Raw genomic sequence first — 22,199 nt, 5'->3', positions numbered from 1 at the left:
AGCGGCGTCTTGTTCGGATGCGAGAATAGCTTAGTGGTGTTTGGGTGCAGGCAGCTGCCCGGGGACCTCTTTGGGGCTCAGACATTGTCTCCCGATGGTGGCGAGGTGCGAAGCGTGGGTTCGGCTCGTGCACGACTCAGGGATTCACGACCGATATCGGCATGACCTGCTCTGTGGACTGTCAGTGTTGATGTCCATTTCGTGGGAAAATGAGGGGTGGTGCAAGGATTGTCAGCATAAGAGGCTTGTAAGAGGCGGCGTGTGTAGCTCGATATACGGAAGAATATTTGGGAACAGATTGATGGGTGGATGGGCATTGGACAGCAGTGAATACATATCACAGACGTGGGATGTGAAGTGGGAGCCAACAGGCGTTGGAACTATCTCATCAGCGACTGGAATATCAAAGGAGTATCTGATTTATTAATTAGTCTCGAGCGTGTTGTAGGATTAGAGCGCTATAAATTTAGGGGTTTGCCTGAAGGGGGTTCAGACAAAGGAAAGCCAAACAAAGAGCACGCGTCCGGCGAAAGATCATCTGCAGTGAACTCGAGAAGTATAGCGACATCGTCTGGAGTAAAGTAGAGATGTCTAATATCGCTTCTCTCCTCCAAGCTTCCCTCCAGCCTGCTTCCAGGAAACAAGCAGAACAGCAATTGCATGCACTTGCGTCACAGCAGGGATTCTTGACACACCTCATTACACTAATCCTCAACGTATCCTTGGATCGCCCAATACGCCTAGCAGGCGGAATATATCTCAAAAATGTTGCTAAACTACGATGGGAAGAGGTGTGCAATATGACCTCTCCGATCATGCTCATTCATCTCGTCTGTGGCTCAAACAGGATGATGCGCCTCTCCCAGAAGCAGACAAGGCAGCCCTCAGATCTCAGCTAGTACCGGCCATGATTACACTGTCTAATCCTGCAGATAAAGCGATTCGCGCTCAAATTGCCGAGTCCGTCGCTCTGATCGCTGAGCTTGACTTTCCTTCGAAATGGAGTGATCTCATTGACGTGCGATATCCTTGTTTGACCACAGACCCGCTCTCTAACGCTTCCACAACAGCAACTCGTCTCATCACTCTCCCCTACGGACTACAGCATCAATGTCGGTGTCCTGCAGACCGCTCACTCCATCTTCAACCAATGGCGAGCCCAAGTTCGTTCGGACGAGCTGTTCACGGAGATCAACATCGTGTTATCGAGATTCATGCAACCCTTCCTTGATCTTTTCAACCAGACTGCAACAAGACTGCTCTCTTCCCCCGTTTTACCTGATATTGCTATCACTACACAAGCCCAGATTATCCTCGTTGATATATTTTACGACTTTACATGTCAAGATCTACCCCCGGGTATCGAAGATGCCCACGACGCCTTTTTTGCTCCACAGACTGGAATCTTTCAGCGTTTTATGTCATGGGACCCTGCAGAGCTTCAAGTCGATGTGGGCAACGTCTTTGTCGTCCACTGCAAGTTGCTGACTCGTCGTTTAGACCGATGAAACACAGCCATCGCTGCCTGCTCAATTGAAGACCAAGATTTTTGAGATTGGGGAGGTTGGTAACAGGTCGGAAATGGGCGAACCAACGCTAACATGCATAACAGCTTTACATCAAACTGTTTCCCGACCAACTATCACGCTCGCCTGCTGTGGAGGGATTCGTACAGAGCGTATGGGAGCTCGTAGGGTCGAACAAGCTCCCTGGTGTCGCGGACGACTCTGTATGTTTATTTCCGTTTTCCATTTATTTTCTAGTAACCTGATTGGCATTGGCATTGGCTTGCTAGCTCGTCTCTCAATCTTTGCGTTTTATCTCCACCGCAATTCGGTCGGGTTACTACAAAGCGCTTTTCTCTTCGCGTGATACTATTGCCTCTCTGATACAAGGCGTAGTCATCCCTAATATTGGACTACGCGACCATGAGATGGAGCAGTTTGAAGATGAGCCACTCGAGTTCATTCGGCTTGACCTGGCTTTCGGAGGTAGTGCATCAGAAGTGGCGACTCGACGTCAAGCAGCCGCAGACGTGCTGCAAGCGTTAGTTAGCTCGGGATACCAAGCTGAGGCCACGGAAATCGTGGGGTCGTGGATCACCTCCGGATTACAGCAGTACAACTCGAATCCCGCCCAGAACTGGAAGGCGAAGGACAGCGCTATATACTTACTCACTGCTGTTGCGACGGAGGCGTCGACGACACAGGTGAGCTGGTGCCGTTGGTTTTTCTCGACGAGCGCTACTATCTGACAGTAACAAAAGCATGGTGTCACGTCGACGAATGCATTGGTGGACGTCGTGAAGTTCTTTTCCGAGCACGTGTATCAGGATCTGCAAGCACCAGCTGGCACTATTCATGAGATCCTCTATGTTGATGCGATTCGATTCCTTTTGACTTTCAGGAACCAGGTCTGTGCTTTTCGATATAAACTAACACATCAGCGCTGCTCACACTCCACGCAGCTGACGAGCGATCAACTTCTGTCGGTGCTCCCTTTGTTAGTTCGGCACTTGAATGCGGACCACTATGTTACGTATACATATGCTGCGATTACAATCGATCGTATACTGTTCATCAAAAAGGGGACACAACTGTTGTGGGTCCGGATTCGAATGACGGTGACCTTGCACTGACACCTTCACTCCAGGTTCTCACAAGCTGACATCCACGACCTCGCTGCTGACTTGCTCAATGCACTCCTGAGTAAGATAGAAGCTGCTGGTGCTCCCGAAAAGGTCGCCGAAAATGACCACCTGATGAAATGTACGCCAATTACATACATGAGTCCTGTTCGCAGGTTCTGACTCCCGTGTGCAGGCGCAATGCGCGTAATTGTCACCGCACGCCAAACCCTCACTCCTATCTATCAGCAAGTCCTCCAGCGACTGGTCAACATCCTTGGTGTCATTGCGAAGAACCCGAGTAATCCCAATTTCGACCAGTATATCTTTGAAAGCATATCAGCGCTGTTGAGGTACGTCTTGGTTTCAGATTGGGAATCTTGCCTGACACTCGCTGTGTAGGTTTGTTGTGAGCGGGACACCTTCCACTTTGCCCACGTTCGAGCAGGCACTTTTTGGCCCTTTCACTTTTATTCTTCAGCAGGACATAGACCGTAAGGACCTATTATTATAACTTACCCCTCATTATTAACCTATCGTGTAGAATATATCCCCTACGTTTTCCAAATTCTCGCTCAGATGTTAGACGCACACTCCACTGGCGTGCCATCCGAATATCGCACCCTCCTCCCATTCCTCCTCACGCCCACATGCTGGCAACAAAAGGGCAGCATCCCCGGTCTCGTGAAGCTCCTCAAGGCGTTCCTCGCCCGTGATGCCACCGAGATGGTCAACACAGGGCAGATTACAGCCGTGCTGGCCGTCATCCAGCAACGCCTGATACCCTCCAAAATAAACGATGGCTGGGGCTTTGAACTTCTGCAGGGCGTCGTGCATTTCGTACCCCCGTGAGTTTTCGTGAGTTTTGCTACGGCGAAAGGGCGTGGAATTAACAGCACCGGCTGGTTAGGTCGCAGCTCAAACAGTACTTCAAGCCGCTCATCATGACGCTGCTCACAAGGATGCAAACGAGCAAAACGGATAAATATGTGTATCTCTTTTCGCACTTCCTCCTCTTCACGATGGCCATCAATGTTGAGGGGCTTGGGCCGGACTATGTCATATCCGCTATTGAAGAGATTCAGCCACAGTGAGGCGCATCTAGCCATTTATATCTCCGTTGCATCCCTCATCTTATTCATTTTTCCAGGCTTTGGTCACAGATTCTTGTCAACTTCATCGTCCCGCAAGTGCCCAAGATGCCGCACAAAGATAGGAAAGTCGCAGCTGTCGGTCTCATCCGCATGCTTGCACAGAGTACGATCATGCTTACGCCTCCGAGCGCACAGAGCTGGTGAGTTACGTTTCCTCCCCTTCATACCAATAACTCAAGTCCCTCTCACAGGCCCCAGGCATTCGTCTCTGTTGTCAAGCTCTTCAGTGAGCCACAGTATCTTTCCAAGTCCAAAGACGAGGAACAGACTACTGGTATAACGGAGATTGACTTTGAGGAGCAGACTGCAGGGTATCAAGCTGCGTATTCGCGGCTCGCTGCAGCGGAGGGCGCGCCTGTGGACCCCGTGGCGTATGTGCGCGATCCGCGGGACTTTTTGGGACAGGCACTGGTGAAGGCGGGCCCGCGCGTGAAGCAATTACTGGCTGCGGGTGATGCGGATGTAGTACAACCGTTCGTGCAGGCACTTGTGGCGTCGGGGTATGCGATTCAGTAGATTCCCTTGGGGCATCATTCGTATGACGGTGTGGATGACACTGCACTCTTCGCGTGCTTGATGTATGTAGATAACCGGCCAATATGATATCAATTTGACTTGAAGTTGTGCTATCGCGTGGAGTTCAAGTAAGGAGTGTGACAAGCTCCACCCTCTTTCACATCTCCGGTACGTTGTACATGATGTAAATTCCATATGTGCATGTATTGTATATGTCCTATAGCTAAAAATTATCTGCTCAACTGGCCAAGACAAGACGCAGAGTGGAGACTGAGAGCAAGCTACCTCGAGATGTACCCTGCTGACTGAGCTATCACGGTCTCTAGCAGGCCCATCGAGCAACATCTTTTAGTTTAATCCGAGATGTTAGATCTCGCTTCTCTCTTTCAGAAACTTGCATCCTGGAGATAGGCCGCGCAGAGGAGCAATGTGACCAACGCACTCCTAGCACGACCCAAGGACTGTGCTCCGATAATGGCAACTTGCACTCAACCCACTTGTGTGTTCTGATTGATTCTGCGGTCGACTTTTCCGCAAAGCGGCTTCATTGATGTACAGTATACATACTTGTTTGACTTCAACATCATCTGCGCACGGTAGCCAATACTATTGTTTTCAATTCAACTCGCGGTGACTGACAAGTCTGGTCTATCGTGTGCTTGGGTGCGGTAATGTACAGTGCAGTGTTCGTGTCCGACGAGAGGGATGATTGTATGTGTCGCGGTACACCATAGTCGGTGGGCATCACACAAAGTGGCGCGCGAGTAGAGGGACCTGAAGTCTATACTGAGGCAACGGTGTAGATGCTGGGACAATCGTGCTGTGATGGTGTCACGTCAGGTGCACTGTAGATGCTGGGACAAGCATACTGAAATGGCGTCGCGTCAGGTGCAGTCAGGATGATGAGAAGAACAGGGTCGCCTACGTCATCATTATCGACCAGTTCCCGTAACTCACGACGAGAGTTTAGACTTGTAGGGGTGAGGTTTTTATTGTGGAGGTTGAGATATGAACTTACACGCTAAGGAAGCTATTCAAATAACCTGCAAAGCGAGTGGATAAGTTGATGACGAAAGACGGAGTGAGGAAGCGCACAGTGGCTCATGAGGACGTATGGGACAAGAAAGGCACCGTTGCGGGGGCAGACGAGAAACTGAAGGGACAATTTGTGAGTGGGCTCACATCTACTGTCAAGATGCGTACCAGGATGAGAAATAGTGTGACATCTATGCTGAAATGACGAGTTAGTCGTCGAACAACGCTGTGTGGAGGAGAAGATTACCTAGTTATCAAGCCTACGTTGACAACAAGCACGGTAAGTCGGGTGATGAGTCCGCCAAGTCTTGACAAAAAATGAGCCCATCAGAAGAAAAAGAGAGATGGGACGAACCTTCCTATCCCGGTGCGGGACTTATGAAACAAGTACACTTGCGTAGCAGCAATGAGGACATCACATGCCATCGAAGATAGGTAGAAACTAGAAGCCGGCAGCTGAGGGTCGCATAAGGCGCAGAAGCTGACTGACAAAAGTATAAGTAAGCTTACGTTGCTAACGTGAGTGCTATCCCACAGGGGATCGCGGACACTTTGGGATATGTGAGCGTCAATGTCGGATAGTAGACCAAGGAAGCTCACGTTTTGATAACCATTGCTGCGACCGATGAATACGAGATAACAAAGAGTAGAGCTAGGGCTTACCTGCGCCAGATCCTGCATGTGAGTTATGAATCAGCCATGTCGCGTCCAAAACAGGGCATTTTTACCTAACGCGACCGATGCTAACAGGACCTGTGGCGCCGGTACTAAGTAAACGGGGAACGGACGCGAACTTTCTGGACTTACTATAAAAAATGTGACTAGAATGTTTCCAAAACTAACTAGAGAGCTTTCAGTGGAGATTTTCGAGAATGTTTGCGTAGACCTCACGTCGCCATATACGATGAGCGTATGTCCTGGAACGGGGAATAAGTACTTATCGCCGTGAAGCAAATGACAGACGTACAATTGCACCAGAAAAGCTATTATTGACTGTGACAGGCTGAGTATGCTTCTGAGTGGAAATAATAACAACCTACAGTCACGCCCATGGATGCCTATAATAACTGGTTACGACACTGTAATATGATATGATGGAACGCGAGAAGCCCACCTCAAATGTTCTAGTCAAATGAATATGTGCGGAAACGACATGTGCAAAACGACATACTTTGATACACGGGATGACATTTCTATGTCACCTTGCCACGTGATGGTATAGTGATATATTGATGCGGCGACAAGGGCGAGTTGTGCTGTGTCCAACGTCCTAGGGAACGTCAGCTACAATAAAGCAATGGATTTCAAGTGGCAGACCACAGAAAAGCTACCTGGAAAAAGATGCGTGAAACTTGGCGATGCAGTACATCATATACGGTACTTACCAACGCCTTCATAGTCCATCTGTCTTTTGGATAAGTCTGGAAATACCACAAGGTCTGGGCGAGAGTAAAGCCATAGAACCTGGTAACAAAGTTATTCATAAGGGTGTCGGACTCGACTATAATGACCTCACAGGCTAGAAAGGATGACTCCTGATAATAGTCAGTAGGATGTCAGGAAGGGAGGTGAGGATTAATATGATACTGACCAATGAAATGTGAGGGGAGAATATTGATCATGGTAGAGAATGTAAGGAGCGTGAAGAGGAAGTGGATGACGAGGAAGAGCGGGGCATAAAGATATCGAGGATCGACTGTGGGATGGATATACGTGCCGTTTTCTACGGATTGAGCGCTTCGATGAACGACATGAACGACGAGAGAAGTTAAATTGCACGGAAGGGACGTTGGATCCGACCAAAAAAACTCATTCGAGACCTATCAGGACCCATCAACCTTCATTCAGTTTAATATTAATTATCTCATAATAAACGCACTTCGTAAGTAAAAGTACTTAACTCTTAACTGTTTCTTGACCTGCTTCCATCCCATGGATGGTCCACCGTGTAATGAAACGTGTACTCCGATCTGCTTCAAGCTTGTCCTTTTGCGCCAGTCTCGTCAATCACGATTTTCAGCATAAGTGTCGTAAATTCGCAACGAGCTTCCTCGCCAAATTCCGAGGAGATCTGAAGGAGAAGGACTCGACAAAGCAAGTCTCATTGAGGACCACATTCGGCTACAGCCGACAATCGAGTTACTACATATATTATCGGACATAAGTAAGTAAGGAAAGTACTATTAAGTCAAATAACTTACCTTCACGCGTGACGTTACATACATGAACTCCGAGTCCTCAGCTTCCATAACCCCAAAATTTACACTCATAGCTCCTGAACCACGTCACTCATCCACATCCTTGTGCGACGCTTGGCTGCGCGCCATCGAAGAACACTTTCCTGACCCAATCGACTCACCCTTCACCGTCATACAGGGTAAGCTCCATGACGTACATCCTGAACGCTTGCGCTGCGATTGTGTGGTGTCCCCCGCCAATTCATTCGGAATCATGGATGGCGGGTGAGTGGGTCGCTGATCTCCCAACAGAGCATCCCATTTACCCACAGCAGATTTGATCATGAACTCTCTCGTTTTTTCAACGGGACAGGTGATATGTGGCGCTTGACCAATCATTGCCAGTCTTACATTCGAGATCTCTGGCATGGTTACATCCCCCCTGGTTCCTGCATGATAGTGCCGCTTCCTGATGATGCCGCTGGTGCAGACAACCCGTGGGATGCACGCGCTCTTGCCATATCACCTACGATGCGCACCCCAGAGGATGTCAGTTGGCACCAAGACCTCGTTTACAATACAATGTGGTCCCTTTTGGTGCAACTCGAGCGGTGGAATAAAGTCTCTGACACCGACGGCCGCGCTAAGATTCAAACAGTCTTGATGACAGGGTTTGGGACGGGTACCGGAGGCATCGGAGTGGACAAGTGTGCACAGCAGATGGTGCTTGCGGTGAAGCATTTCAAAATGCCCTTGGCTGACCGCGTGCGTTGGAATGATGTAGAGCAGCGGGCAAGGGACGTCCAAGCAACTGTGGACTCCCATTCCGTTGGCAACGCTAGAACAGTCTAGGACCGTTTGTACTACTAACATTGGCAGCTCCCATCTTGATCTTTGCGGGAGCCCTTGCCCTGAATTAAGTCGATCCCCCTCAGCGCGAGTACTTCCCATACCTAAATTGATTCACATGTCTGAATATTGTTCCTTCATAAGTGCATCGTACATCTGGTAAGTGTTTTGCTTTTTTATGCGATTGGCTATCTTTCGTACATAGTATGAAAACATTTCTAGGAATGACAAACGACAAACGCTTCCGGCGAGTGGTCCTGTCCGCTCTATTCCGGATATTATGCGCACTGACACTTAGCTCCAATGACCGGTCTATTCCTCGAACTACGCCGAACTCGTAAAAATTGTACGGGAAAAGATGTCGCACTTTGCATGGATGTATTATCACCGTGTTTTTTCTATCAAAGGATACATGACTTACTATCTTTGTTCTACAGGAGATGTTCCCAGCATCACTGTGCTCCTGCAGCTTTCCCATCTCGGCGCATCTCGATGAGGCAGCATTAGAGCTCTTTTGACGAGTCAAAAGAAGACGACCCTACGGGTAAGGCGCCCCTGCCAGATTGATCGATACCTGGTCATGGTTTAGGGTATTATTTTCCTTTTTCAACTCGGATTTTTTGGTGCTTCTTCTTTGCAAAACGGCAAAGCTGCCATAATGTCTCACGACACATGCGACGTTTGCCTTGTGGCGCTTTGCACGGCGTAGAAATTACTTGGTTGACGATTCCAGTCACTCCAAGTACTTTGCTGAGTGTAACTCAGGAACGAGAAAAACTGTCCTCGCGACAGCACCAACATGCGGTTGTCTAACGTGGAGATAGCTATGTTGCCGATGTAGTCACGAACGCTTGTGGCTTGGATGTTCTACTGCGGCGATGATGAGTGAACGTGCAATGACTTAACTCGATGTGTCGATAGGTGTAAGCCATGACGGCAAATGGTGGTAATGAATTCTAATTCCTAAGTTTTGTTTCGGGCACCTGAGTCGGTATATACCGTCGTAGGGAATCACCGTGCCAGCTAGCCCTTTTGCCGTGAGCATGTCTGTGTCACTGATCGGTTCAAGTTCACAAAGCGTACAGAAATGCAGCAGAGGCGTGTACGTGTTAATTTACGGAGGCGAGTCTCGAACCTGATCATAAAAATTCCCGCTGCCCTGAAGTGCTCAGAGGATAACGGCCTCATCTATATAATTGGACCTGTCAGTAACTACTGATAGCAATTTAAATCGTGCCATCGACTGAAAGTATAAGACCGAGTAAATTAAGCGACCACGTACTTGAAGCAATTTATGTGAGAGATCGACCGCATCTCTTCTTTGCGGACTTGTATATTGCTGGTACAGTCAGAGCCCTCTACCGAAGATGATGCGGGGTATCAATTGAAATAGCAATACCATGACATAGTAGAAGGGATATCCGTCCATGAGATCGTGAAATGTAGTCGTCAGGATACATATCCATAGTGGGGGATAGCAGTTTATAGCAGAAGCACAGCAACAAGGAAGAGAGATGAACACACATAGGGCACTGATTGACAGTAAGATGATGGCAAATATCAGCCTGTTCTGCCCTGCGAAATTGCATTCCTCGCCGCGACCTTCTTCCTAAACTTGACTTCGAAGCTGGACAAGTACCATCAATAAAGGGATCCCGCGATAACGAGGGCGTGCGCTGTGGCCTCGGCACAACTCTTCATCCCCGGGGAAGGTTTTTCAAGCTGTTCCACATGGTATCAGCATACCAGCCTGAGCGATACTGGCGCTCATTGACATGCAGATGATACGTGGGGGGGTGTCGGTATACCAGGGACAGGATAGTGGATACTCGAGTGCTGAAGGTGCGGAAGATGAAGAAAGCGGTATAGTAAAGAGCTTTTGTAGGGTCCATATCTGGTAATGAGGTATGGTGTTGCATCACGATGAGAACCAAGAATGTTCACGACGTCGTAATAGTGGGCCTCGTCGGTTTGGAATGAAGGAGAACCCAGTCCCGGTGACTGTTCGGATGAAGTGTCTCATCGGACCATGTGCCGTTCCAGACACTACGGCCTCAGAAGAAGTGCCATTGATCCACTGACTGAAATAAAACATGAGGGATGTCGTGTTCCACACCATTAGTACATTTGCGATAACTCGATGCAACGCCATGAGCATTTCAACATATTGTACAATCATGTCGATTATAATCCTTGAGAGCACCAAGGCATTACTGTCGGTATATTGGGCCCATCTGGGCAGTGGAACAAAGGTGGATTTAGACAGATTGAAACGGCAGTCAGGATGATTGAACTCAGTCTTTTGAGTCGAGCATAAGAAGTGCGTAAGGACTTTCCTTTTTGAGTGAGTTGTGGGCTACTTGCCGGCAAAAGGCGGCTGTACTAGGGTCGTCGTCCACCTATGCAAACCAACTGCCATTATGGTGTACATTTGATGCACAGGCAGCCGCGCAGAAGCAACCCACGTATATCGATAACCTTTTGAGGCTGTAGCCACCCCTAATCTAGCGTGCACCGCCAATGGTGACCACTTGACGGTTTTGAAAGCAAGAAGTAAGTCTATTTGGAATCAACTCTTGGACTTGATACGTACGAAGGAGCGACTGTCTTCCTTCCATTGGTCTGGCTAGGGGAGTCGGGAGACCCAAGCAAGTTACATCCCTCTTCCTAGTCGAGTCTTTGTGCCTCAGGGTGAGTCCTAGCTGCACATTTTACTTCCTGTATCTAAAATCGTGTTTGCAACCCAGTCATAACGTACGCGCTTAGCTACCTGATATCGGTTCTTTCTTCCCTTCCATCAGAATCTGTACTGCAGAAAGACTGACCTACGGCGCTATGCTCAAAAAGATGTTCCAGAACAGTTAGGTTTGCGTTCTTTCGACACCGATATCTTTAGGACAACTGGTTACGCCCTCTGGCGAGCCCGTTCGCACGGGTAGGTAAATACCCGCATGGACGTCGAACCCCTTGGCTCGTGCCTAACAAAGGTCGCCACGTGGACCCACGAATATGCAAGGCCCGGGCTGCACAGAAGCTGTGTTACCGTCTGTGACTCTGTGGGCATAGAGTCGAACGGAGTTTACCCTACTGCGGCACTTTATGTATTTCGCCTGGCTACCGACGACTTGGAGTCGATGTCACACAGATACTGCATTTGCAGGCTTGATTTCCAATACTAATAATCGACAAGTGGTGGCCGGTGTCCAGCGTACGGTTGACACTTCTGATCTAAACAAATATGCCAGCTCGCCTGAACGGTCAAGTTGAGTGTGGTCTGTTCTTTCGTACTGTGCGTCGTGCTGTCCGCCGAAGTTATTACTCCACTCTTTTCATTTGAGGACCAGGCTTGCTGTCGGGAATGCTATCGGTCTTTGTCTATGCGAATCTCAGCCGGTCTCCTGCCTTTTTTAGTCAATGCCTCTTCTATCTGTGTTCTCTCTTTATACAGGCTCTTGCTATAACTCTTGCGATAGACGTAAGTAAGTCTCCCTGGCACACGAAGGACGAAAGGAGTGGTATCTTTCTCTCTCCTGATCCAAGAGCTCCACTTACTTATGTTTACAGTTGTTACGTGCGCGACAGTTTCATTTCCGTTTGTTTCGTTTTCCATTTTTATCTCTTATCTTTACCGTCCCCCCTAGTTTGACAAATCCGAATCCCCTTGCTACTTAATGAGCAAGTTGATCAGCTCCGTCCTGCGCATTTACCTCTGTGTTCTCCTCCCATTACAGGTGTCTACGCGCACACCCAAGGGAGTAGACACTAGAACACTCGTCATTTCAAGCAGCAAAAGGCACTGCTTCTAACTATGCTAGTTGGTCAGTCCATCCATCCCACGAGGAAAGATATTTTCTTGGACACCCCGAGTCACTGTGTCTGGGGATCTAATTGGTCTCACTTTGCCTCGCAGAAGCGCAGGCTGCGAGGATTAGCCTTGGGATGAGCAATAGATTGCGATGTAATGAAAAGAAACAGAGCTAGAGTGACGACAGGCAAGTGAGAAGAGGCGAGGACCTCTTAATTGCCCGCGCGCACTAGGAAAAGGAAGGAATCTCCGCTCAGATAGAGATTGCTCAGCATGTGCGTCATGCCGAGAGCGCCCGGAGCGCGTGCCACAAAGGCAAAGACCCTGAGTAGGCCCGCACGTGGAGAAACTCGAGTGACATGCCTCAATCTCATGGATAACGATGGTAGTTGCCTGGTAGCTCCATCCTTCGCGTGTTCTCATCCCATGGAGGGCATCTACGAGCACACCCACGGGAGTAGGTAAACAACTGATCGCTAGGACACTTGTCACTTCAAGCAGCAAAAAGGCCCTGCTTCTAACTATGGGCAGTTGGTCGGTCCGAAAAAACCCACCCTACGAGAAGATATTTTCTTGGATTGTCTAGCTGTCTGGGGATCTGACATGCCTTAATCTCGTGTATAACGATAGTGATTGCCTGTCACTAATCAGACGAAGAACGCCAGTTGAGCTGCATACGTACGCCTCGTGAAATTTGGACGTCATCGCGAAGCTGTGCGGTAGATAATATACCAGCTAATACCATCGTTACATGATCATATCGCCATCGTGAAGCTTCGAAGTCGATCATATCTAATACGCAGCGTACCAGAACTGTATCAATGTATGATCAACAGCCTATTTAATTAATACGTGGTACGTGTCAGCTTTCAGTAGGCCGTCCATCAGGCCTAAGCTTTGCCAGTGGTAGGTTCAATCAAAACCCCAAAGCAGATAAGACGGGAGGCACTAATGTATTGCATGGTTATGGGGTGATGATGCTTTGATGATCCAGAGAGTGCGGCTCTCGATCTGGTGTCGACTTGATTCTGCGGAGATTAATATTAGACTACGTCGTGTGCGGTGCCACCGTGCAGTCTCCAGCACTGAGTACTAACACTAGTAGATTACTAGTACTTATCAATTGCCGAGACTGGCGCACGTTAGACGTCAGCAAACCTTGCTAGTGTGTGACCTGGTTGATCCGGCGAGCTTGTTAACCGATAAGATAAAGACTTGCCTGTTTTCGTTCATCTGACACTGACAATTGGCAAATTTACTCGGTACCTGCTAAAACGCGGTCAACCATTTCCACGGACAGCCCCGTGTAATTGGATGGATCGCAGAGCCCCTCAAGCTCCTCCTTCGACAACCCACTCTCCCGAACTTTATCATCCGCATAGAGTAGTGTCAACAATGGGACATCCTCCTGCACGCTCCGCCTGCACAGTTCATATACCAAATCATGTGCAAACTGCCTTCCTAATTTTGGAGCGAGGCCCATCATCACAGCCTCACTTACCACGCCGCCTCTTGTTATTTCCAAGTTATTCTTCATAACGTCTGAATGAACTTCCAACCCCGCAATGAGCTCGGACGTTTTCAATAACGCAGCATGCGTGAGAGTACAGATCTGTGGGAGCACGATCCATTCAATCTCCCAAGGCCCTGTTGAGCGTTCGTGGTCCTCGACCATGGCGTCGTACAGCGCAGTAGAGAGCTGACGCACAGTTGCGCTCATGGCGGTGATATATACGCTCGATATAGGATTACGCTTCTGGGGCATTGTTGAAGAAGAACCGCGGATGCGGATAGAACGGCTCTGAAACTTCCCCGACTTCCGTTTGCATCATGAGCTTGACGTCCATGGCGAATTTAGAACAGGTGCCCGTGAGAAGGGCGAAAAAGCCGCCAACTTCGGCGATGCGATCACGCTCTGTGTGCCACGCGATCTCTGGAACTGCAAGGCCAAGTTTCTGGGCGAGAGCTGCTTGGCATTCGAGACCCCGGCCATCTTTGATAGTGGCAAGCGTCCCTGCAGCGCCGCCGAACTCGAGCACGAGGAGACGGGGTTTTATTTCTGCAAGGCGCTGTTTGTGCCGTTCGAAGGTAGCGAGGAGGCGCGCCATTTTGAAACCAAAGGTCATGGGTACGGCTTGCTGGAGATTGCTGCGAGCAACCATGAGTGTAGTTTTGTGAGTTTGGCAGAGACGGTGGAGGTCAGAGGTGATGGTGTTTAGCGCATCGGAAACGAGATTGAGAGTATCGCGAAGTTGCAGGATTGTTGCGGTGTCAGTGACATCCTGAGACAATGAAGATTTGAAACCTAGTATGACAAGAGTGTATGTGATGTACCTGGGTGGTAGCACCCCAGTGAGCCCATTCGCCTAGACCAGGCTCGAGGCAGTTTACTTTCTGGACTATCTGCTTGACTACCCCAAGGACGGGGTACCCTATCTTTTCTGTTTGTATTCTTAGTTCCTCGAAGTCTATGTTGGTGACATGGCAGAAGTCGAGGATGGCATCGGCTGCCTGGCGGGGAATGATTCCAATATCTGCCTGGACGGACGCTAGGGACGCTTCGAAGAGGAGATAATAGGCAGTGCGTTGGGTGTCTGACCAGATGGAGGAGATGGCTGGCGTAGAGAATATGTTTCTGAAGATAACGGAATCAGTGACGGATGTCATGGCTACTCGTGTGTGCGTCGGGGTACTACTACTCAAATGACAAGTAGTATGCTACGTATGTACATACAAGCTTGGATTTAACGTTGTTTACATGTTTCACATACGTCCGGATCAAGCTCATAGAAGAAGAAGAAGAAGAAGGTTTCTATATGCCGATGATATGGAAATCGGAGTTGCGCCCGCGCTCCGGGCCCCGGCGCGAGATCATCGGTAAGTACCTTTTACTTGTTGCTCCTCATGCCGAGTGAGGAGTGTTCTCGGCGTGGACACAATGAGCTCGGGCATGATGTCGGGCATGAGTATCTCAATACTTGCGTCGGTTCTTCCCGTCCGGCGGCATGGTCATTTAAAGTCCGCGACGATAAGTGCCAGGACCTTTTCGGTTTCATGATGTAATTGTATGTATTGTGCATCAGTACACCGTTTTGAGTCACCCTAACTTCGGAATTACATATGCCTTCTTTTACCGGGCGACTATTTAGTTCTCCACTCTCCTAGCATTGGTAATCAACTTTACATCCTCCCTTCCTTGTCGTCGCCCACCATGAGTACTTCGGGCCTTCAGCTGGAAACTAATCTTCCTCAGGACCAGCCCCATCGAGATGATTCTGGACCCTCAACTCCATCCCGTGTTCCAGTTAATTTTTTCGACCCAGTTGGTGTCGGTGAACTTAGGCGTACAATGACATCACGTTCCATTGCGGACCCTGCTTCACCTAAGCAGACCGACGCTCGCAGCTCATCCTCTTCGGCTTCCGATCAGGCTGGTGCTGATGATAGTTTCGATTTCGAACAGACCCTTAAAAACCTTGTCAGACGGTGGGTTCTACAAAATAAACTGGTTGTCCGTTGTTGACGTATCTTTAGTCGTGGCGAGCACTCCATTAAGAGTCGCGAGCTTGGTGTTATGTTCAATGATCTCCGTGTCGTAGGTGTCGGCGCACGTGCATCTTTGCAGCCTACTATCGGATCTTTGTTTAATCCCGCCGCCATTCTGAGAAACATTTCTGCAATGCGCAATCCACCTATTAGGGATATTCTCTCAGGATTTGAGGGAGTCGTTATGCCTGGTGAAATGCTCCGTCAGTCACTTTTAATCAATTAACGCCAGCTTAAATGTGTGCGCTAATCACGTGTCCTCATAGTGGTTCTTGGACGACCTGGTTCGGGTTGCAGCACGTTCCTTAAGACCATCACAAACCAGCGAAGCGAGTACCATGCTGTGGAAGGCGAAGTTTGCTACGACTCGTTCACTCCCGAAGACATTACAAGACAGTATCGTGGAGATGTGATTTACTGTCCTGAGGATGATATTCACTTCCCGACCCTCACCGTTGAACAAACCTTATCTTTTGCCATCAAAATGCGTACTCCACATGTCCGTTTCGCCGACCAATCCCGCGAACAATTCAATCATGAGGTGGTTGATATCCTCGTTCGCATCTTCGGTCTTCGTCATGCCCGAAACACTGTTGTCGGCGACGCAGCAATTCGCGGCGTTTCAGGAGGTGAAAAGAAGCGTGTTTCGATCGCAGAGGCGCTTTCCTGCCGCGCTCTAATCAGCGCGTGGGACAAGTAAGTTTGGGTTGTTTCATGCCCATCGTGGTGCTGACAACGATATTCCTCTAGCTCCACGCGCGGTCTCGACGCGTCCACAGCTCTTGAGTTTGTTCAGGCGCTACGTATTGGCACTGATATAGCTCGTGTTACCACCATCGTTTCTATTTATCAAGCAGGAGAACAACTCTACAACCTCTTCGACAAAGTTTGCGTGATTACAGAGGGCAAGATGGCGTACTTTGGCCCGGCTAAGAGGGCGCGTCAGTATTTCATCGATATGGGCTACGAGCCGCAAGATAGGCAGACCACTGCTGATTTCCTCGTGGCCGGTATGTTCCATATTGGTTTTATGGGATTTAGCAGTTTATGTCGTGATTTCCAGTGACCAACCCAAGCGGGCGCAAGATCCGTGACGGTTTTGAAGGCAAAATTCCCGGAACGTCAGAGGAGATGGCCGCTGCATTCCTCACTTCTCCCCTTGGTCAAGTTAACCGTGACGCCGTTGAGAACTACCGCTCCCAGTATGTGGGGAAGCCCGAGCGTGTGGATGCATACAAGCAGAGTGCCGGGATGGAGCACGCCAAAACGGCCCCCAAGAGACACTCGTACACGATCTCTATTCCTATGCAGATCAGGGCCGTCATGGTTCGCCGCGTGCAGATCATCAAAGGAGACTTGGGCGCTGTAGTCGTCAACCTTGTGTATGTGTGCAGACAATTATCGTTCATCAATTACCTAACTATCAACTTCGCTCCAGCGTGCAAATCTTTCAGGCTATTATCATGGGTACTGTGTTCTTGAAACTGCCCGATGCAACTTCTGGTTACTTTTCTCGTGGCGGTGTCCTGTTCTTGTGTGTATTTTGCTTCTGAGGTTGCTCAGGCATGAGTCTAACTTGTCCTCAGCGCTATCTTCTTTGGAGCTATAGCTTCGATGGCAGAAATTCCGGCTCTTTTCGCTCAGCGTCCGATCGTGCTCCGCCACCACAAGGCAGCAATGTACTACCCGTTCATTGAAAGCCTCGCGCACACAGTGGTCGATATTCCGATCACATTCGCCGTTCAAGCTGTCTTCGCAATTATTTTATATTTCCTGGTCGGCCTCCAGAGAACGGCATCCCAGTTCTTGTAAGTGTTGCACCTGATGCAGCTGTCGTGTCTCGCTGAATGCAGATGCAGCATTTTCTTCCTATTCATATTTTCTATAACGATAACTATGAAGGCATTCTTTAGAATGGTATCTGCGTGCTTTAAGGCCGAATCTGGGGCTACCTCTATTGCTGGTGTCGTGGTTGTGGTGGTGTCGCTTTTCACTGGTTATACCATTCCAAAGCCCGACATCCCTGGTGCTCTCCGCTGGATCATGTATATCAACGTGCGTTCCTGGATTGCAATCGTAGGTTCGTGTGCTCACAGCTAGTTTGCAGCCCATGCGCTATGGTTTCGAGGCTTTATTGATGAATGAGTTTCACACTCTGAACGGCACTTGCTCTACGCTCATCCCGTCAGGTCCCCTGTATCAGAATGTTTCATTGGCTAACCAGGTGTGCTCTACGGTCGGTGCTCAGCCTGGTCAGGACTATGTCGATGGCAACCTCTTCGCGAATTTGTCCTATGACTACTATTACAGTAATCTATGGAAGGTAAGGTCATGGGTGATTCCGTGCCATAGGGATTCACTAATATAAGCTCTTCAGGATTTCGGTATTGTCTGTGTCTTCCTTGTTGGTTTCCTCGTCATCTTGTTCATTGCAACCGAATTCAACACCGCTTCTGCATTCGATACGGCTGTTACGCTTTTCAAGCAGGGTACGCGCGCTGCTAAGGCTGTTGATGAGCCCAACGACGAGGAGAAAGGCGCTCACCCTGAGCCAGCTGGACCCGTGAGCACAGACGCCAGTCCTGCAGACCTCGAGAAGCCTTCGGCGATGGACATCTTTACTTGGAGGCACTTGGAATACACGGTTCCTATCTCAGGAGGAGAGCACCGCCGCCTCTTGGACGATGTTTCTGGTTATGTTGCTCCTGGAAAACTGACTGCCCTCATGGGTGAATCGGGTGCCGGAAAGGTAAAGTATTACGATGTTCTAGATTCCTCACCATCTGATATATTTTCTAGACTACACTGCTTAATGTGTTGGCGCAGCGTGTCGATGTCGGTGTCGTGACTGGTGATCGTTTGGTCAGTGGTCAGCCACTCCCTGCGGACTTCCAGGCACAGACGTACGTGCACCGTTTGAGAGTTCGGTCAAGTACTAAAACAAATCATGTGCTAGTGGCTACTGCCAGCAGATGGATACGCACCTCCCTGAGTCCACCGTCCGAGAGGCTCTGTTGTTTTCTGCGCACCTTCGCCAGCCCGCGAATGTTCCTACGGCCGAATTGGAAGCATAGTGAGTTGTCATCGCTTCCTTTGCTATTGGCTGATCATATCCTTTCAGCGTCGACAAATGTCTCGCCATGTGCGGCCTCGAGGATTATGCTGATGCCGTCGTCGGGTCTTTGGGCGTCGAGCACCGCAAACGCACGACTATTGGCGTCGAGCTCGCTGCCAAGGTTCGTCCTCGTTGTCGAGTTTTTTTTATCGAGTAATGTACTGATGCTGGGGTGGCATAGCCCAAGCTTCTCCTATTCTTGGACGAGCCTACCTCTGGTCTTGATTCTCAGTCCGCCTGGGCCATCATGAAGTTCCTTCGTGATCTTGCCAACAACGGCCAGGCCATCCTCTGCACGTAAGTTTGTCTTGGAGAGTACTATAGCCCATTTGCTCACAACCTTTGTCTAGGATTCATCAACCTTCTGCAGAGTTGTTCCAGGTTTTTGACCGTCTCTTGCTCCTCAAGAAGGGTGGCCAGACTGTCTACTTCGGTAACATTGGCGAAGGGTCTTCTACCATGCTTGAGTACTTCCAGCGCAATGGTGCCCCTCGATGTGAATCTGACGCTAACCCGTAAGTGCTCTTGGTCGTATTTTCCCCTTCTTGAGTTGACAAATGGTGTAGGGCTGAGTACATGCTCGATGTCATTGGCGCAGGTGCAACGGCATCGTCCACCGTTGACTGGCACACCATCTGGAAGAATTCATCAGAGGCTGCTACACTCCAAGAGGATATTGAGAACATCCACAATGAAAGTCGCTCTCGCCCCGTCATACAGGCACAGCGGCCCACCGAGTTCGCGACATCGTGGGGTCACCAGGTCCTAGCCCTTACCCAGCGTAACTTCCAGGCCTACTGGCGCAATCCAACCTACCTCATGGCCAAGTTTGGGCTTTGCATCGCTGGCGGTTTACTCATTGGTTTTACGTTCTTTAAGACCAGCGATTCACTTCAGGGTACCCAGAACAAGCTCTTTGTATGTGGTATTTTGCGTTCCATGACAGGTTTTTGACATGTTTGATAGGCGATCTTTTTGGCCTCGGTGCTTTGTGTCCCCCTCGCGCAGCAGATCCAGACGATGTATATCAGCATTCGGACTATCTATGAGATTCGGGAGCGCCCAAGCAGGATGTACAGCTGGACTGCTCTCATCGTTAGCCAGATTCTGGTCGAGCTTCCATGGAGCATCATGTGCTCGTCTCTCTTCTTTTTCTGCTGGTATTGGACTGTCGGGTTCGCCAGCGATCGCGCGGGATACACGTACCTTATGTACTGCGTCGTCTTCCCCTTATACTACACAACGATCGCGCAGGCTGTCGCTTCCATGGCTCCAAATGCTGTGATCGCATCGCTGCTGTTCAGTGCGCTGTTCTCGTTTGTTCTTATCTTGTGAGTATTGCAGATGCGCTCGATATACCCTGTCCCTTACTGTTTTGTAGCAACGGTGTCTTGCAACCGTACCGTGCACTCAATTGGTGGCGATGGATGTACCGAGTCTCCCCATTCACCTACTTCATAGAGGGTATGCTTGGTCAAGGTCGGTCTCCTGCGCTGAGATTGTGCGCATGACGCTGACATTTCTTTAGCCATTGGTGGCGCTAACATTAACTGCGATCAGTATGAGTTTGTCCCCGTTATCCCTCCCAGTGGATCCACTTGCGGCCAGTATATGAAACCGTTCATTTCATACGCTGGCGGTTACCTCGCTGACGACAACGCCACCTCCACATGTCTTTTCTGCCCTTACCGTACGACAGACGAATTTATGCTCTTCCGCATTCAACATCTCGTACTCTCACCGCTGGCGCGATGTAGGCATTATGCTCGGCGTCACTGTTTTCAACGTGAGTTTGGTTTGTCATGGTGTGCTTATATCGAGCTAATCACGATCCTTGCAGGTCTTTGCGATTTTTATGTTCACGTACATCTGCCGCATCCGCAAGGGCAACCCCCTAGCTGGTTTGCAGCAGCAAGCTTGCTAGTCTTCGGAAGTAATTCATGATACTGATCTGAACCTAATGACTTCACACACGAGGCCTCACTTTGCTTACATGTACACTAGATTTGTGCTAGATAGTCTGTTTCCCGCAGGCCTTCACACTAAGTATCCATGATAGTAATTCGATACCTGCACTCCGTAACCGTTTACCAATGATTCCTGTAGGGTAACATCTGAAATGAAATGGATTGTCGCCACTACCACCTCGTCTCGACTATGGACAACCTGCTACCCCTAGAAGGAACCAAGGAGCTCGGGACGTTGACACTCGCCTGAGATACGCGATAAGACCTCGCGATGTCCCACTCTGATTCCGTGGACCTGGCAGGCTTCACGGTAGACATAGATTCATGGTGTGTGATGATGGGTGCGCTCCTGGTGCGCGAGTGATCTGAATGGCCCGGGACATTGAGAAGGTACGGCGTGGAGGAAGTGGTATCCTGGGTGGTGATGCTGTCGTGGTCACGGTGCCTGAACGCAGTAGACGCGATAAGGTTGCTGAATCGAGTGCGCATGCTGGGCTTGGATGGGGCTTCGTTGGGGTCATATAGACGCACGAGCTTGCGGGCCGGCCGACCGGGAAACGAAAAAGTTTTCAAGCTCTGGCCTTCTGCATCCGTGTCTGGTACGGGCACTTCAGGGGTTATGGAGGAGAACGGCTTCTCCTTGTGTCCCCAGGACTCTTGCGACAGCCGTAACTTGCGCTTCGCCTTCCGGAGGTACTCGAGGGTGTACTTGCCGATAGTGAAGACGACAAAAAGGCCGAGAACGGTGCTGACGACGATAGCGAGGACGAGGACATTGCGCTGGGATTTGCTTGACTGTGGCGCGGGGTTGATGCCGGGTGTGTTTCCGGAGGCGCGGAGGCTGGGCGTGGGCGAGGCTGGCGCGTGAGCGGTGACCGTGCTTGCGGGGGAAACGAACAAGGGTGTGGGTGTGGCAGGGGTAGTGTGGGGATGCTCGTACGGGTTGAGAATGGTCCCGGGAGCGTCGTGCCCTTGGGATTGGCCAATAATCATTGCCATTGCTGCTGAGGCGGGGCGGAGGCCGTCAGGGTCATGCGACACGCGCGGGTCTGTGGGATCGACCCCGGTGAAGGGAAGCGTCTCTGGCTGCTGGACGTTATCTCTGGGTAATTTGATAGGACGGCTGTGGGTTATGCTGGTAAGGAGAAGAAGTGATAGGAGGAGGGTTCTAGTGGGGGACATGATTCAGGTGCTAAGGTAATGAACGTGGTGTTGTCGTGAAAACGACAGAAAGGGAAATAATCGTGGTCGCGATGAGAAAAAGGAGGTCATGTAATTCGTACATAGGCTGCTTTCATACTGCCTGGAAGAAGCTGGCTGACAAACTACAAGGACAAAGGAAAGCGGCTGACATTCGGAAGCAGACTCGAACGCGTCGAAAATAAAAGCACGTGAACAGAAATCAAGGC

General features: G+C 49.8%; 7 protein-coding genes across 7 annotated transcripts; 4 read left to right on the top strand and 3 right to left on the bottom strand.

The window, feature by feature from the left end:
- Positions 1 to 533: 533 nt before the first annotated feature.
- EDB91DRAFT_1125492 (CAS/CSE protein) lies at positions 534 to 4,400 on the top strand. Its single transcript, XM_041318398.1, has 15 exons — positions 534 to 791; positions 848 to 1,018; positions 1,071 to 1,451; positions 1,501 to 1,563; positions 1,613 to 1,729; positions 1,796 to 2,209; positions 2,267 to 2,413; positions 2,468 to 2,601; positions 2,653 to 2,768; positions 2,823 to 2,979; positions 3,029 to 3,120; positions 3,171 to 3,474; positions 3,537 to 3,716; positions 3,777 to 3,920; positions 3,972 to 4,400. The coding sequence occupies exons 1-15, from the start codon at positions 588 to 590 to the stop codon at positions 4,294 to 4,296; spliced, it is 2,949 nt and encodes a 982-aa protein (XP_041178578.1). The 5' UTR covers positions 534 to 587; the 3' UTR covers positions 4,297 to 4,400.
- A 392-nt stretch (positions 4,401 to 4,792) lies between these two features.
- Positions 4,793 to 6,953, bottom strand: EDB91DRAFT_1274327 (uncharacterized protein; the record flags this gene model as incomplete). The annotated part of the gene is made up of 20 exons (XM_041324630.1): positions 4,793 to 5,267; positions 5,315 to 5,339; positions 5,392 to 5,449; positions 5,500 to 5,527; positions 5,579 to 5,638; positions 5,687 to 5,787; positions 5,842 to 5,881; positions 5,932 to 5,947; positions 5,995 to 6,006; positions 6,060 to 6,084; positions 6,139 to 6,173; positions 6,223 to 6,248; positions 6,299 to 6,324; positions 6,372 to 6,389; positions 6,446 to 6,455; positions 6,503 to 6,601; positions 6,649 to 6,662; positions 6,717 to 6,795; positions 6,848 to 6,866; positions 6,923 to 6,953. 20 exons carry the CDS (start codon positions 6,951 to 6,953, stop codon positions 5,078 to 5,080), a joined length of 912 nt encoding a protein of 303 aa, XP_041178577.1. The 3' UTR covers positions 4,793 to 5,077.
- A 579-nt stretch (positions 6,954 to 7,532) lies between these two features.
- Positions 7,533 to 8,494, top strand: EDB91DRAFT_1125457 (uncharacterized protein). The gene is made up of 2 exons (XM_041318397.1): positions 7,533 to 7,793; positions 7,844 to 8,494. Exons 1-2 carry the CDS (start codon positions 7,555 to 7,557, stop codon positions 8,358 to 8,360), a joined length of 756 nt encoding a protein of 251 aa, XP_041178576.1. The 5' UTR covers positions 7,533 to 7,554; the 3' UTR covers positions 8,361 to 8,494.
- A 3,143-nt stretch (positions 8,495 to 11,637) lies between these two features.
- Positions 11,638 to 12,144, top strand: EDB91DRAFT_222298 (uncharacterized protein). Its single transcript, XM_041326510.1, has one exon. The coding sequence runs from the start codon at positions 11,716 to 11,718 to the stop codon at positions 12,001 to 12,003; it is 288 nt and encodes a 95-aa protein (XP_041178575.1). The 5' UTR covers positions 11,638 to 11,715; the 3' UTR covers positions 12,004 to 12,144.
- A 1,273-nt stretch (positions 12,145 to 13,417) lies between these two features.
- EDB91DRAFT_1335785 (L-Aspartase-like protein) lies at positions 13,418 to 15,126 on the bottom strand (the record flags this gene model as incomplete). The annotated part of the gene is made up of 5 exons (XM_041325514.1): positions 13,418 to 13,877; positions 13,915 to 14,444; positions 14,497 to 14,797; positions 14,934 to 14,974; positions 15,055 to 15,126. The coding sequence occupies 5 exons, from the start codon at positions 15,124 to 15,126 to the stop codon at positions 13,418 to 13,420; spliced, it is 1,404 nt and encodes a 467-aa protein (XP_041178574.1).
- Positions 15,127 to 15,279: 153 nt separating this feature from the next.
- EDB91DRAFT_1328462 (ABC-2 type transporter-domain-containing protein) lies at positions 15,280 to 20,965 on the top strand. Its single transcript, XM_041325284.1, has 20 exons — positions 15,280 to 15,648; positions 15,697 to 15,911; positions 15,975 to 16,404; positions 16,459 to 16,718; positions 16,772 to 17,090; positions 17,147 to 17,242; positions 17,295 to 17,516; positions 17,568 to 17,763; positions 17,816 to 18,031; positions 18,086 to 18,457; positions 18,508 to 18,611; positions 18,665 to 18,781; positions 18,830 to 18,944; positions 19,005 to 19,120; positions 19,174 to 19,338; positions 19,390 to 19,741; positions 19,790 to 20,154; positions 20,205 to 20,302; positions 20,352 to 20,609; positions 20,664 to 20,965. Exons 1-20 carry the CDS (start codon positions 15,374 to 15,376, stop codon positions 20,765 to 20,767), a joined length of 4,395 nt encoding a protein of 1,464 aa, XP_041178573.1. The 5' UTR covers positions 15,280 to 15,373; the 3' UTR covers positions 20,768 to 20,965.
- Positions 20,962 to 22,195, bottom strand: EDB91DRAFT_1335783 (uncharacterized protein; the record flags this gene model as incomplete). The annotated part of the gene is made up of 1 exon (XM_041325513.1): positions 20,962 to 22,195. Exon 1 carries the CDS (start codon positions 21,970 to 21,972, stop codon positions 20,962 to 20,964), a length of 1,011 nt encoding a protein of 336 aa, XP_041178572.1. The 5' UTR covers positions 21,973 to 22,195.
- Positions 22,196 to 22,199: the final 4 nt, after the last annotated feature.

This window comes from Suillus paluster (genome assembly GCF_016628075.1).
Source record: "Suillus paluster strain FC165 chromosome Unknown EDB91scaffold_18, whole genome shotgun sequence".
Taxonomy (NCBI): domain Eukaryota; kingdom Fungi; phylum Basidiomycota; class Agaricomycetes; order Boletales; family Suillaceae; genus Suillus; species Suillus paluster.
Note: the sequence above shows the minus strand (reverse complement) of the source record. Positions and strands in the feature narration are given on the sequence as shown.

Bases quoted from the DNA above. Each gene is read 5' to 3' on its own strand.
- EDB91DRAFT_1125492 (XM_041318398.1), top strand. From the start codon at position 588: ATGTCTAATATCGCTTCTCTCCTCCAAGCTTCCCTCCAGCCTGCTTCC. The intron at 1,730-1,795 runs GTATGTTTATTT...TTGGCTTGCTAG, and splicing joins CTGGTGTCGCGGACGACTCT to CTCGTCTCTCAATCTTTGCG. The intron at 2,414-2,467 runs GTCTGTGCTTTT...CACTCCACGCAG, and splicing joins TTTTGACTTTCAGGAACCAG to CTGACGAGCGATCAACTTCT.
- EDB91DRAFT_1125457 (XM_041318397.1), top strand. From the start codon at position 7,555: ATGAACTCCGAGTCCTCAGCTTCCATAACCCCAAAATTTACACTCATA. The intron at 7,794-7,843 runs GTGAGTGGGTCG...TACCCACAGCAG, and splicing joins TTCGGAATCATGGATGGCGG to ATTTGATCATGAACTCTCTC.
- EDB91DRAFT_1328462 (XM_041325284.1), top strand. From the start codon at position 15,374: ATGAGTACTTCGGGCCTTCAGCTGGAAACTAATCTTCCTCAGGACCAG. The intron at 18,612-18,664 runs GTACGTGCACCG...ATCATGTGCTAG, and splicing joins GCGGACTTCCAGGCACAGAC to TGGCTACTGCCAGCAGATGG. The intron at 20,155-20,204 runs GTGAGTATTGCA...ACTGTTTTGTAG, and splicing joins TTCTCGTTTGTTCTTATCTT to CAACGGTGTCTTGCAACCGT.
- EDB91DRAFT_222298 (XM_041326510.1), top strand. From the start codon at position 11,716: ATGCTATCGGTCTTTGTCTATGCGAATCTCAGCCGGTCTCCTGCCTTT.